The sequence below is a fragment of the Brassica oleracea genome, chromosome C2, assembly GCF_000695525.1.
Source record: "Brassica oleracea var. oleracea cultivar TO1000 chromosome C2, BOL, whole genome shotgun sequence".
Classification (NCBI taxonomy): domain Eukaryota; kingdom Viridiplantae; phylum Streptophyta; class Magnoliopsida; order Brassicales; family Brassicaceae; genus Brassica; species Brassica oleracea.
The window spans coordinates 11,413,698-11,425,365 of NC_027749.1; the positions used below are offsets into that span (position 1 = coordinate 11,413,698).

An 11,668-nucleotide genomic window follows, 5' to 3' on the forward strand; every position below is an offset into this window, starting at 1 on the left:
ATTATATAAATTTTTTGACTATTTCTAACTCATTTTATATTTATTTATATATATTTCTCTAAAATATATTTTTTATTGTAAAGGTAAATTTACTTTAGTATATGTCTGTAAAATAAAGTTTTTTTATTTTTAAGAAAAAATATAGTGAAATACTATTTTCATTTATCTATAGTTTTATCTAAAAATAAGAAATTATATTACAGAAGAATATATTGAAGAAAAATTACTCATATAATAAAAAATGTTGGTTTAAAGAAAATTATAGAGATATACACTAAAAATGTTTTTAGCTAGGAGATTCATAAGATAATGGACATATCAGAGCACTATATATGTGTATGTTTTAGGAACTTTTGGAGGGGGTTCTTCGCAAAAGTAGTGAACTCCACAACTACATACATATATATAATATATATATGTATACATATACATATATGCAGTTTAACAATTTCAATGGGTAGAACTTCTATTGGAAGTGCTCTCAACCTCCACCGCCCTTCTTACACATCAGCAAAGTACAATAATTTAGAGGAAATCGAGCAAATAGGTGAGTTTAATATCTTTGTCTTTCTCGTGAAAATCAAATATAGTTAACCTTAAATTAGTTTTAGAGAAAATTCAAGGAGAAATTTCATATTTACCATTATTCATCTTTATCACTACTATGGATATTTTCAAAAATACGTTCTTTATTAAATGATAAAAAAACTTTTATACCTTTGTTCTTTATATATATAATAAATAATTATTTAAATTAAATAATAATATTATAATGAACCCTAATGCTCAATACTGTAACAAGTAATTTTATAAACCATTGCTTTTTTTTTTGAAAAAACATAAACCATTGTTAATCTCTTTGTTTTCTCATCAACCCTAATATCTCATGAATATTTTATCCTTTTTGCTCTTTGTTTTTGTTTTATTTTAAATATTGATTCTCGACAAGTCTACTTTTTGACTGGTATGTTTTTTTGGGTCAATGACTGGATCTTTTACAAGCGCGCTAGCTGTGGTTTCTTATAGAAGAATTAACTGATAAACGTTTTCAACTTTAGGCCGATTTAGATCGTCTTAAAATTCACCTCAAAAGGTATTTTGTAACATTACGACTCAATGATAGGTTTAGTTTGTAATGTATTGAACATTTCATCGCTCTATATTACCGTTATTTTGAAGGAGGCTCTTTGCGGTCATACAACTAGTATTTGTTGGCTCCCACCAAACTTCATAACTTATAAATATCACTCTATAAGGTGAGTTGAAATTGTTGTAATTTTCTCTATTAATAATAAAACATCTGATGTATGTTTTGATGTAAGCAAATTGGCCAAACTCCATTAATAAATTGGATGTCCTACCGTTATTATAAAATATATATTTTTAACGCTGATTTATTATAATATTACAATTACGAGAAAGATTACATAGACGATCCGACAACCGACAATACTACCTGCCTTATAAAGATTTACGTTTAACTGCATCACTTGAGCCGTCCTACGAAAATCACGTCTGGCCGAGTTTACTTACGTCTTATAAAATATAATTTATCACAAGTTTAACTTATTTTCAAACAATATCGACAATTGAGAATGTTACGGTCGCTTAGTTCCTGAATTGCCATATTACTAAATAAAAATTAATCTTAAGGATGAAACTTGAGGATGAGGATTTGTAATAACGTTCTTATAAACACTCGTTAAAGAGTTTCATTTCTCTAAACTTAATTGATTTGGCTCTGATTGTTTTTGTAGTTAGAGATCGACCTTGAAACTTAAAGGACGAAAGCAACCAAAAAAACAAAACAGAAGAAGAGTTTGATACTAAAATAAAGATTTAAGACAACAAGAAAAAGGCCAACCAAATCTGGTGAAAACCCCCTTAGGAGATTAGGGTTTATATATGTTTTCTTGTTTGCGATAAAAATGACACTAATTAGGTATAGATAAGTTGATAACTGTCTCTCATATGAAAAAGCTTTCACAGGTCAAAAAATAATTAGAGTTCCTAGTTCAGCTACCATGGCTTCTAGTGAAATGTGTAGCTCAGGTAACCACGTCAGAGGATTCCAATGCTAAAGTTTCTTGGAGAGCACTCTTGGGGACGAGACTTTTGTACATTGTCAAAGCTTGAGCGATCATGTTTGCAGGATTTTCAGCAGAACTCGGAAGCAACATTGTTGTACCCTATCAAGAAGAAGAATATTAATTACACCATTAGATCAATACCCTCAAGTGAAATCTGAGATTTAAAAGTAGTAAGTTATGGTTTCATAATTGTTTACCTCCTTGGCGATGTTGCCAAAAGCTTCAATGTATTTCTCCGCAACTCTCAAACTCGCAGCCTGCATATTGGCACCACGAAGTCCCAATTTGAAAATCAAAACAAGTTAACCTAACTCAACAAGACAAAAAAAACTATGTAGAATCTAAAAGACAATTTGTATGGGATAACGGTTCAAAAACAATTAATGCATTGGCGACTGATATTAAACCAAATTGCATCTGATGATTAAGTAGCAATGAATGACTAAACCTTTGTTCAAATCATTGCATATTTACTAACCTCCACTCCACCAGTTTCTTTGATGGATTGAGATAACAAGGTCAGACCCCTGGCTGTGGCTTGTGCTCTAGCTAATATTGCTTCTGCTTCACCTGGGGAGACGCAGCACAATTTATTGAAAACAATATTTTTAGCATAAATATATTGAAAAATGACTTGAAATTTTATTATTTATGTGTTCATGCTTTTGAAGTGCTTGGTTACTAGATAGTTAATACTAACCTGATGCTCGATTGACTTGGTCCATCTTTGCAGCTTCTGATTCCAAGATTACAGAACTTTTCTTACCATCAGCTATGTTGATATGGGCTTGACGTGTTCCTATATTCAAGTTAGTAAAACAGATTATGAGAAAACAAATCAACAAGTAAAGTAGGTAGCTTTGAGCCAATAATTTGAAACAAATGAGCAGTAGCAAGCAGTCAATGACATAAGTACGCAAAGTTAAGTACCTTCAGACTCAAGAATCTGGGCTCTCTTTCTACGTTCAGCTTCAGCTTGCATTTCCATAGCAACCTTCACTCCATTAGGAGGCATAATATCCTCTAGATACACACACCACATGTATTTAGTAACATGCAAACAAGGGAATCCATTAAAAAGAGATTCAAAGAAACAGAAAAAATTACTCACTTATCTCATAACGAAGACATTCAAGACCCCAATGTTTTGCAGCAACATTGATAGCTTCCTGCAAGAAATAATTCCAATTCAAAACCATCATATCCAAAACATAAATACAAATGCATAATGCATTCCCCAGCGGGATACTATAATACTCTTTTATCTTCATTACAAAAGTAAACTCAAACTAATAGGAAGCAGTGACAAAAAAAAGAAGAAGCTCAACTGCAAGCTTGGGTACTAATACCAAAGTAACATCACTGACCATAACATAACAAAAAATTGAACAAGAAACAAGAAAGTGTGTAGAGAACGAACCACAATTTTCTCATTGAGAGTATCTCGTTCCTCAAAGGTCTTGTCAAGTGTAATCTTACCGAGCTCACTACGCATTGTAGTCTGAGCCAACTGGACAACAGCGTAAACTGGATTCTCAACACCATAAGAAGCTAGTTTAGGGTCCACTATCTGCAAAAAACCAATGCAACAACTCTCAGCATAGACACAAAGACACAAGTAATCCCTTTTAAACTAAGAAGAATGTCTCAAACCTTGACGTAAAGAACACCATCGATGTTGATGCTGACGTTATCCTTTGTGATGGCAGACTGATTACCAATCGGAATGGCTTCCTCCTTGAGAGAATGAACATAAGCGATGCGATCCACACCGGGAACAAGGAAGTGAATCCCCGACCCCAGAGTCTTGACGTATTTGCCGAACCGCTCGACCACGCACGCCTTCCTCTCCGGCACGATTCGGACTCCCCAGTTAGTCTGGGGCGTGATTTGGAATCTACAAGTAAACAATCAACACAAAGATTATTACCATTCAGTTCTCACACATATTATAGCGTAGTACGAAATTCTAAGCTTAGAAACCTGTCGAGAACAGCACTAGCAGAGGAGTTGCTGCTGAAGTTACGGACGAAGGCGCTGGCGGCGGAGGATAGTTGCGTCATAGGAGCAGCGGGAGACTTAAGCCTGTTGATATTAGGCACGGGAGAGCTGCTGAACTTGCGGACGGTGGTGGTGGCGGGCTTGGAGGCGGCGTTGAGTCCTGCTGATATTAGAGGTAGAGCTGCGTAGAGTGGACGGATGTAGTTGAGGGACCTAACGGCGGCTTGGCCGAAGGATGGTGAAGATACCAGTTGGTTCATGATCCTTGTAGCTTGTAACTGGGAAGGAACTAGGTAAAACTCTCTTCTTCTCTTTTCTCATGATAACTTTTATACTTAGATTTCAAGTAACGTGGAGAAGAGGCAAAAACAAAATTGGAAATATTTCAAACTTTTGCCCAAAGAAAAGACAAGACTTAATGATCTGGCGGTTAGCTCAGAAATATCCTTTAAAAAATTAATTTTGTGATAATTTAATTTAATAGAATAATTATTATAAAGTTTTGTAATGTAAGTTTAACTTTTCTACATTGCTATAAGATATTTTAACATTTTATGATATTTTATACATTGATGATATATGTTACTTTATCTTTTTATAATCTAATATTATATTTACATAAATATAATTATGGATTAATGTGAGTCAAAATGGAATAATCAGTTTATTTAATCTTTTTTGTAGTAGACTATTAAGGGTTTGACTGGTTTCCCCGCTACCACCCACAAACGCAGCTTTTGCGGTTGGTAGCGGTTGACAGTATTTCGAAATAATTATATAAATCGTTACAAATCGCTTCAAACCGCTCTGAACCTCTTAAAATCAAAAGATAGTTCCACCTAGCGTTTGCGGTTGCGGTGGATAAATAAATATATAAAAAATTCAAAAATATTTTAAAATTTTAAATTAAAATTCGAAAATGGAAATATTATAAAATAAAATCTATACTGATTTTATATATTAATTTAAAATCACAAAAAGTATCATAATTTGTTTTATAAACACTTTAAACTAACTATTCATTAGAAAAAATTAATATACATTCATATATAAAGATATACACATATATACAACGAAACAAAATATTCTTTTAAAGTTTTAATATAAATATTCAAAAACATTTATTAAAATTATAACTTTCAACTAATTTAAAATTTAAATTAATAAATTTTTTATTATTATTAATCATATTATATAGATAATTATTATATTTAAATTCAATAGTATGTTTTATATAATTTTATAATATGTTAATATTGGTAATTTATTATTAAACCGCTGCAATATCTTATAATCAATCAGTCACAAATATCCCGCAAACGAAACAATTTTCAAACGTTGTACCAGTTATACAAATCGCTTAATAACATTTGAAACCACAACCACCCGCATATGTAAACTTCTGCACCTGCAATCACAACCGACGCGTTTGATTAAACCAGTCGGACCCTAAGCTTGTTAATAATTATTTAATTTGTTTCATAATAAAAATGGGTTGATTGCGAGTTAAAGTGGTTTTAAAATTCTATGTTCTGTTGGAACTTGGAACTAACTCATGAAAAAAACTGCAATATTATTAATCATCATATCCTATTTTGATTCACCATATAGTTGAATGATATAAATATTAGTTAATATTTAATATCTTCACTTTTTCAAGTTAAGTTATTAGTTATAACATTTTTATCGGTTTATGTATGGATTTTAGTTTAAAAAATTTATGAAGCTAATAAAAAATTGGCATTTCACGGTTTTCCAACATTTATAATAGTTATATAAAAAATTGAACAATAATATATATACAAATTTTTATCCGAAGAAATACAGAATGTATTGGCTTTGTGCCTTAATTAACGGAACAAAAAGTTGAACCAACAACAATGTACGATCTTAGAAACATACAAGTAGTTAGCATTCAGATTATACTCTAATGTTTATCCATTAAATGTAGGTAACAAAACTAGTCACATCAAACATGCGTACTAATTTTATATAGCACAAGAAAATACGCAAGATATTAAGCAAATAAAATAGTGGTTAGCAAACATATACTACATAAAAGGCAAGGAATGAAAATGAAATCACAACAAGGACAACCACTCACTGATTTTCAAATCCTTTTCTGTTATAAATGCGAAAACGCAACAACCCTTTTGGTGGACTTTTCATTTTGTCAAACTCGTTTTCACACGGACTTTGATTTGATATCTTCGTTATAAACTTAGACAAATAAAAAAAAGAAAAAAAGACAAAAATAACACTAAATCAAGTTTTTGTTCCAAACTAGTAATCAAGGTCAAAAGTCATAAAAATAACATTTAATGTTTTATCAAAAGAAATAAATAAATGTTTATACCATTATAGTAAATTAGTATAGAAATTAGAGTTTAGAGTTAAAGGGTAGAGTTTAGGATTTAGGGTTTAGGGTTTAGAGTTTATGGTTTAGAGTTTATGGTTTAGAGTTTAGGTTTTAGGGTTTAGAGTTAAAGGGTGGGGTTTAGGATTTAGGGATTAGGGTTTAGAGTTTAGGTTTTAGAGTTTAGAGTTAAAGGGTAGGGTTTAGGTTTTAGGGTTTAGAGTTAAAGGGTGGGGTTTAGGATTTAGGGATTAGGGTTTAGAGTTTAGGTTTTAGAGTTTAGAGTTAAAGGGTAGGGTTTAGGTTTTAGGGTTTAGAGTTAAAGGGTGGAGTTTAAGATTTAGGGTTTAGGGTTTAGAGTTTAGGGTTTAGGGTTTAGAGTTTAGGTTTTAGGGTTTAGAGTTGAGAATTGGGATTTTGGCGATAAGATTTCAAATTTTGAAAAATAAAAAAAATTTAAATTTTTCAAAAAAATAAAATATTATTTTGGTTATTTTAGTTTTTGAGTATTATTTTTGTAATTGATATTTTGGAGATTTGCGCTAAATAAAATCAACTTGTAAACTCGTTTCCTCCTCTCTTTCTATCTCCTTTCAAAATTGAAAAATTCACTTTCCTTAGAGAGAGAGAGAGAGAGAGATTGTCACTGTTCTCCGGTCACCGGAAATTGACTTAAGTTCCGATGGCTATCACTGACCGTCAGAATCCGAGGGCGGAGACGAAGAGTCTCTTCAGGCTATTCCCTTTCTGGCAGAGGAGAACCACCATCTCCTCTTCTCCGTCGTCAACTCAGAATCAACCTGACCGCAATCGACATCGGAATACGGATGTATCCAAGCCGTCATCCGCCTTGTCTATCTCTTCCGTCGCGAGATCAATTCTCCCCGCTCGCCGTCGTCTCCGACTAGATCCTTCCAGCTATCTCTATTTCCCTTGTACGTCTCCTTCGATTCCTTTCGATTGATTGTTTGCGTTAGTTAGAGATTGAAGTTTAGGATCCTTGGTTTGTGTGTGTTCGCAGATGAGCCTGGGAAGCAAGTGCGAAGCGCAATCAAGCTTAAGAACACTAGCAAATCTCATACTGCTTTCAAGGTAACCGAGACTTGTACATGTATCATTCATAGAGCAGAGAAAGTTGACTTTTTGTTGACTTTGTTTTCATCTAATATAAGTAAGTCTCTTCTTTGTTTTAGTTCCAAACAACTGCACCGAAGAGCTGTTACATGCGTCCTCCTGGTGGCGTTTTGGCTCCAGGGGAGAGCGCCTTTGCTACTGGTAATGAGTTTTTTTTTTTTTTTGTGGAAATCAAAACGTTGTCTTTGCTCTAACTAGTTGTTACATGCGTCCTCTGATTCCGTTTGTTTCTTGAAAATGTTCAGTGTTTAAGTTCGTGGAACACCCAGAGAACAATGAGAAACAGCAGTTGAACCAGAAGAGCAAGGCTAAGTTTAAGATCATGAGCCTCAAAGTCAAACCCGGTGTTGAGTTTGTCCCTGAGTTGGTATGTTATCTTGCTCCTCTCTTACTCTATTAGGTTATTATAAACAACTCTTAAAGCGTTGTTCACTCTTGTTTCTTAGCATGTTTTAGATGATGCAATGCAACTCTCCCGTGTGTTTATCATTGCAGTTTGATGAGCAAAAAGATCAAGTCACCGTGGAGAGGGTTCTCCGGGTCATTTTTCTTGATGCAGAACGCCCAAGTGCTGTAAGCTTTAAGTAGTAGATACTTTTAAAAAAATTCTGAGTATGAATATTTCAATAATGAGGGGAGGACTGTTGATATATAATTATCAGGCACTGGAGAAACTGAAACGTCATCTGGATGAAGCTGAAGCTGCAGTTGAAGAAAGAAAGAAGCCTCTACCGGAGACAGGGCCTCGTGTGGTCGGGGAAGGTCTTGTGATAGACGAATGGGTAACATATAGATTAAGATCTTTGGCTTGCTCTTTCTTTTTTTCTTGCTTTCTTTCTTCCATGGTTTTTTTTTACTAACCAAAGTTTGTGTCATCTATCAGAAGGAGAGAAGAGAGAAGTACCTTGCTCGACAACAAGTCGAAGCCATTGATTCTTCTTCCTAAAACGCAGAGAGGAACTTGCATTTTTCATTTGCGGAGGTAAGAAACCCTCTTCTCCATCATCTTTTGCAGCTGTACATAATTTGTATCCGTCTATTTTTATGTGTGTTATAATGTCTAAAGTGGCTACTTTGTGGTTTCTTGTATGTCTCTGCTTCTTGTGTGATTCACGCCGTTTTCATCAAATTTTGTTTCGGTTTAAACGAATTCATTATTCTAGAATCGAACCATAGCTTAGTTCAGTTCTCGATTTGTGCTCTCTGACTTCTGTGGTATCACTACTGGTTCTTTTGTATATTTTATCCGTTTACAAACTGTGTTTAAAAAGGCGTATGGCGCTCCATGGCGATGAAGTATGTGCCTTGCGCCTTGTGCCATGGCGCATCGAGGCGCTCGCCTTGAAGACCACTTGAAACTGTGATTAATAAAAAAAAAAAAAAAAATTACTATGATGATGAACATGCAAATAAAGCATTCAATAACGTAAAGAACATGCAAACACAAACTATACCATAAAGAGCAATAAAATACATGTTAAAAATGAATTTCAATATATATTAGATTTGTTTCAGTTACAAACAAAGATTATACATCAACTTGATCACAAGAGTCCTCAAGCTACAATATACTAGTAAGCGTCAATTACGTAAGCGTCAATCACTTACTGTATAAAAGAAAAGAAGCACCAAAATTACAGAGATAAACAATCGCAGTGCATTCTAGACTGTAACCAAGAAACCCAAGTAGTCATAATAATAAGAAGAAGAACCTATGAGACTAGAGAAGAGTAGATAATACTCTAACCTTAAGCAAAACACTGTGAGATCTATGTTTTGTGAGAATTTTTGACCTTTGGTTTTAACTTTGAAGAGGGAGCTAGGGTTTTGATGAATATTTTTGAAGTTTTGTTATAAGATTGGTGAATTAGTTAAAGCAGGGTTTGGTTTCGTACCTGGTTTAGTGTCGGTTAACATAGGGTCTCCAACGCGCGCCTTTGCGTCGCCTTTGAAGGCACCGCCTTATGGCCAAAGCGCACTAGGCGAGCGCCTTAGGGACCATACCCTCGCCTGGGATGTGCATGGCGATGGAGCTATCGCCTAGGCTCAAGGCGAGCGCCTTTTTAAACACAGATTAAGAGCTATATAGACTTTACAAATGTAGATTTGTTATTCCGTTTTGATAGAGTATCTGATACCTCTAGTTTGAGTTGATCTTGAATTGATTCCTTTGAAAATGAAAAATCATATTGTTGGTATTGACTCTTTTACAATGCTTACTATATTCCAGCTAAAAATGTAGACAAGTAGCTTGGAATTGAGGCTTAATTTTATTTCCACAATCAAAAGCTTTATATCACCAAGAGTAAATTTACCTCTTACCGGTTGTGTAACAAAACATAGCTAATTTTTTTTTTTTTGAATTGAAAACATAGCTAATTTTACCTACAGTGCTGCTTGTTATTGTTTCAAGTTTTTGAATTATTTAAGAGCTCTCTCTACATCTTACAACGCTCTCAATACTAGAAAAAAAGCTAAACAATTATCACAATTCATTATATACAACTGGTTTCTTAGAACAAGATAAAATATTCGTTAATTTTGAATAATAGTTTTTTTTGTCAACTTTTGGAATAATAGTGAACGTGTGAAACATGAATGATGGTTTTGTAGACGATAAGTTTACCAAAGAACCGTGATCCAGTTCGCTTGGAACCTTTCTCAAACTAAAGTACATGTTTGTATTTGATGACAGTCTTTTACCAAGTTTGGTCCTTGCTATTAGTCAGAATTGTGAAGTCTTTCTATCTTTTCTTTTACATTCCTAGTTTGTTATAGTTTTGAAAAATCATGTTTACTTTATATAAGACTCTATGGTCCGCAAGAGTGACCTCTAAAAGACTGATACCAAACCACAACCAACCGCACGCACGAGTGCCCTAGTACCAAAAAGACGTGTACCCAAAGGGTGAGTTTGATGCGTTGCTATTTTGCTCCTTGCATTCAAAAACTGTGATATTCAGACTCCTCTCTGTCCAAATGATAACCATGAAATGGGATTAGTAGAATAAAAACGGATAGAATAAGATGAATTGGTGTTTCAGAAAGAGAAGAAAAGAGAGAATAAGATGAATGGAATATTTTTTTAAAAATGGAATATATTCATTCAATTCAATTTTTATCAAAATTGTAGAATAATGTTTAGGAAGGATTTTTGTTTTTGAATGGTAGTAACATAAAGATAATAGATTAAACTGGATAAGTAAAAAATGAAACATTATTTTTCTTTTTATACATTCATTTGGTAACATAAAGATAATAGATTAAACGGGATAAGTAAAAAATGTAACTGAAAATAGAAAAAAGAAATTTTACAGTTGTGTTGAGGTAAATTTCACCGTTATAGATGTCCTACATTTAATAAAAAAGTGATTTATTATTTCGTCTTTTTGGCTTAGATTCTTTCGAATATTTTTTAAAAAACTTATTTAAGTATTTGTAAATTTTTAGTTTAGGTTCGGTTCAGATTCAGATTTTGGATCCGATTAAAGTATTCAAATCTATGCATAAACTCGACTGATTCAACTACAAAACAAGAACACGGTTCTCTATCCTTGTTAAAAAATGCAGGAACCTAGCCGCGTAGTCGGTAACCAGAGCTAGGCCGCAGAGCCGTGCGAAGGTTTAATGGGGCCTGAGGCGAATATAAAAATGGGGCTCCTTTATAAATTTTTTTTTATCATAGTACAATATATATTTGAAAAAAAAATATTAAGACAATAACTTTAAAAAACTAAGACAAAATTTTTCTTCCCTCTTTTTCAATAAACTCTTTAATCAAATTATCATAATCTAGATTCCTAACTAATTCTCTCTCGATCGATATAATTGCTAGACCATTTTAACCTTTCTTGTGACATGGTTGATCGAAGATAAGACTTTATTAGGTTTAACTTGGAAAAGCTTCTTTCAGCAGTGGCGACAGAAACTGGAATCGTCAATAATATTTGATAAGCAATCCATGAGTTTGGATAACACTCTTCCCTTCCTTTCAAGAAGTTCAAAACTTCAAGAGGTCTCTTGTAATCTTGTGGCAATGCCTCTTTTAGAACCATCAGTTCAAAACACAAATCATCCCCAATAACAT

At 33.4% G+C, this 11,668-nt stretch overlaps 2 protein-coding genes and 1 long non-coding RNA gene across 3 annotated transcripts; 1 reads left to right on the forward strand and 2 right to left on the reverse strand.

The window, feature by feature from the left end:
* Positions 1–1,972: 1,972 nt before the first annotated feature.
* On the reverse strand, positions 1,973–4,351 carry LOC106322477 (stomatin-like protein 2, mitochondrial). The gene is made up of 9 exons (XM_013760509.1): positions 4,074–4,351; positions 3,744–3,987; positions 3,511–3,660; positions 3,202–3,259; positions 3,021–3,113; positions 2,791–2,889; positions 2,569–2,660; positions 2,288–2,347; positions 1,973–2,189 (listed from the first exon to the last, which is right to left on the reverse strand). The coding sequence occupies exons 1-9, from the start codon at positions 4,349–4,351 to the stop codon at positions 2,049–2,051; spliced, it is 1,215 nt and encodes a 404-aa protein (XP_013615963.1). The 3' UTR covers positions 1,973–2,048.
* Positions 4,352–7,006: 2,655 nt separating this feature from the next.
* On the forward strand, positions 7,007–8,766 carry LOC106322478 (vesicle-associated protein 4-1-like). Its single transcript, XM_013760510.1, has 7 exons — positions 7,007–7,382; positions 7,469–7,539; positions 7,641–7,722; positions 7,827–7,948; positions 8,077–8,154; positions 8,244–8,363; positions 8,465–8,766. Exons 1-7 carry the CDS (start codon positions 7,130–7,132, stop codon positions 8,525–8,527), a joined length of 789 nt encoding a protein of 262 aa, XP_013615964.1. The 5' UTR covers positions 7,007–7,129; the 3' UTR covers positions 8,528–8,766.
* On the reverse strand, positions 8,633–9,667 carry LOC106322479. Its single transcript, XR_001266423.1, has 2 exons — positions 9,477–9,667; positions 8,633–8,939 (listed from the first exon to the last, which is right to left on the reverse strand). It is a non-coding gene; the product is annotated as an uncharacterized LOC106322479 (long non-coding RNA).
* Between the last annotated feature and the right edge of the window lie 2,001 nt (positions 9,668–11,668).

Coding starts and splice junctions, on each gene's coding strand:
- LOC106322477 (XM_013760509.1), bottom strand. CDS start 4,351: ATGAACCAACTGGTATCTTCACCATCCTTCGGCCAAGCCGCCGTTAGG. Junction 3,988..4,073: donor GCTAGTGCTGTTCTCGACAG/GTTTCTAAGCTT, acceptor GTTTACTTGTAG/ATTCCAAATCACGCCCCAGA. Junction 3,114..3,201: donor ATGTCTTCGTTATGAGATAA/GTGAGTAATTTT, acceptor GTGTGTATCTAG/AGGATATTATGCCTCCTAAT.
- LOC106322478 (XM_013760510.1), top strand. CDS start 7,130: ATGGCTATCACTGACCGTCAGAATCCGAGGGCGGAGACGAAGAGTCTC. Junction 7,383..7,468: donor CAGCTATCTCTATTTCCCTT/GTACGTCTCCTT, acceptor GTGTGTTCGCAG/ATGAGCCTGGGAAGCAAGTG. Junction 7,723..7,826: donor GGAGAGCGCCTTTGCTACTG/GTAATGAGTTTT, acceptor GAAAATGTTCAG/TGTTTAAGTTCGTGGAACAC.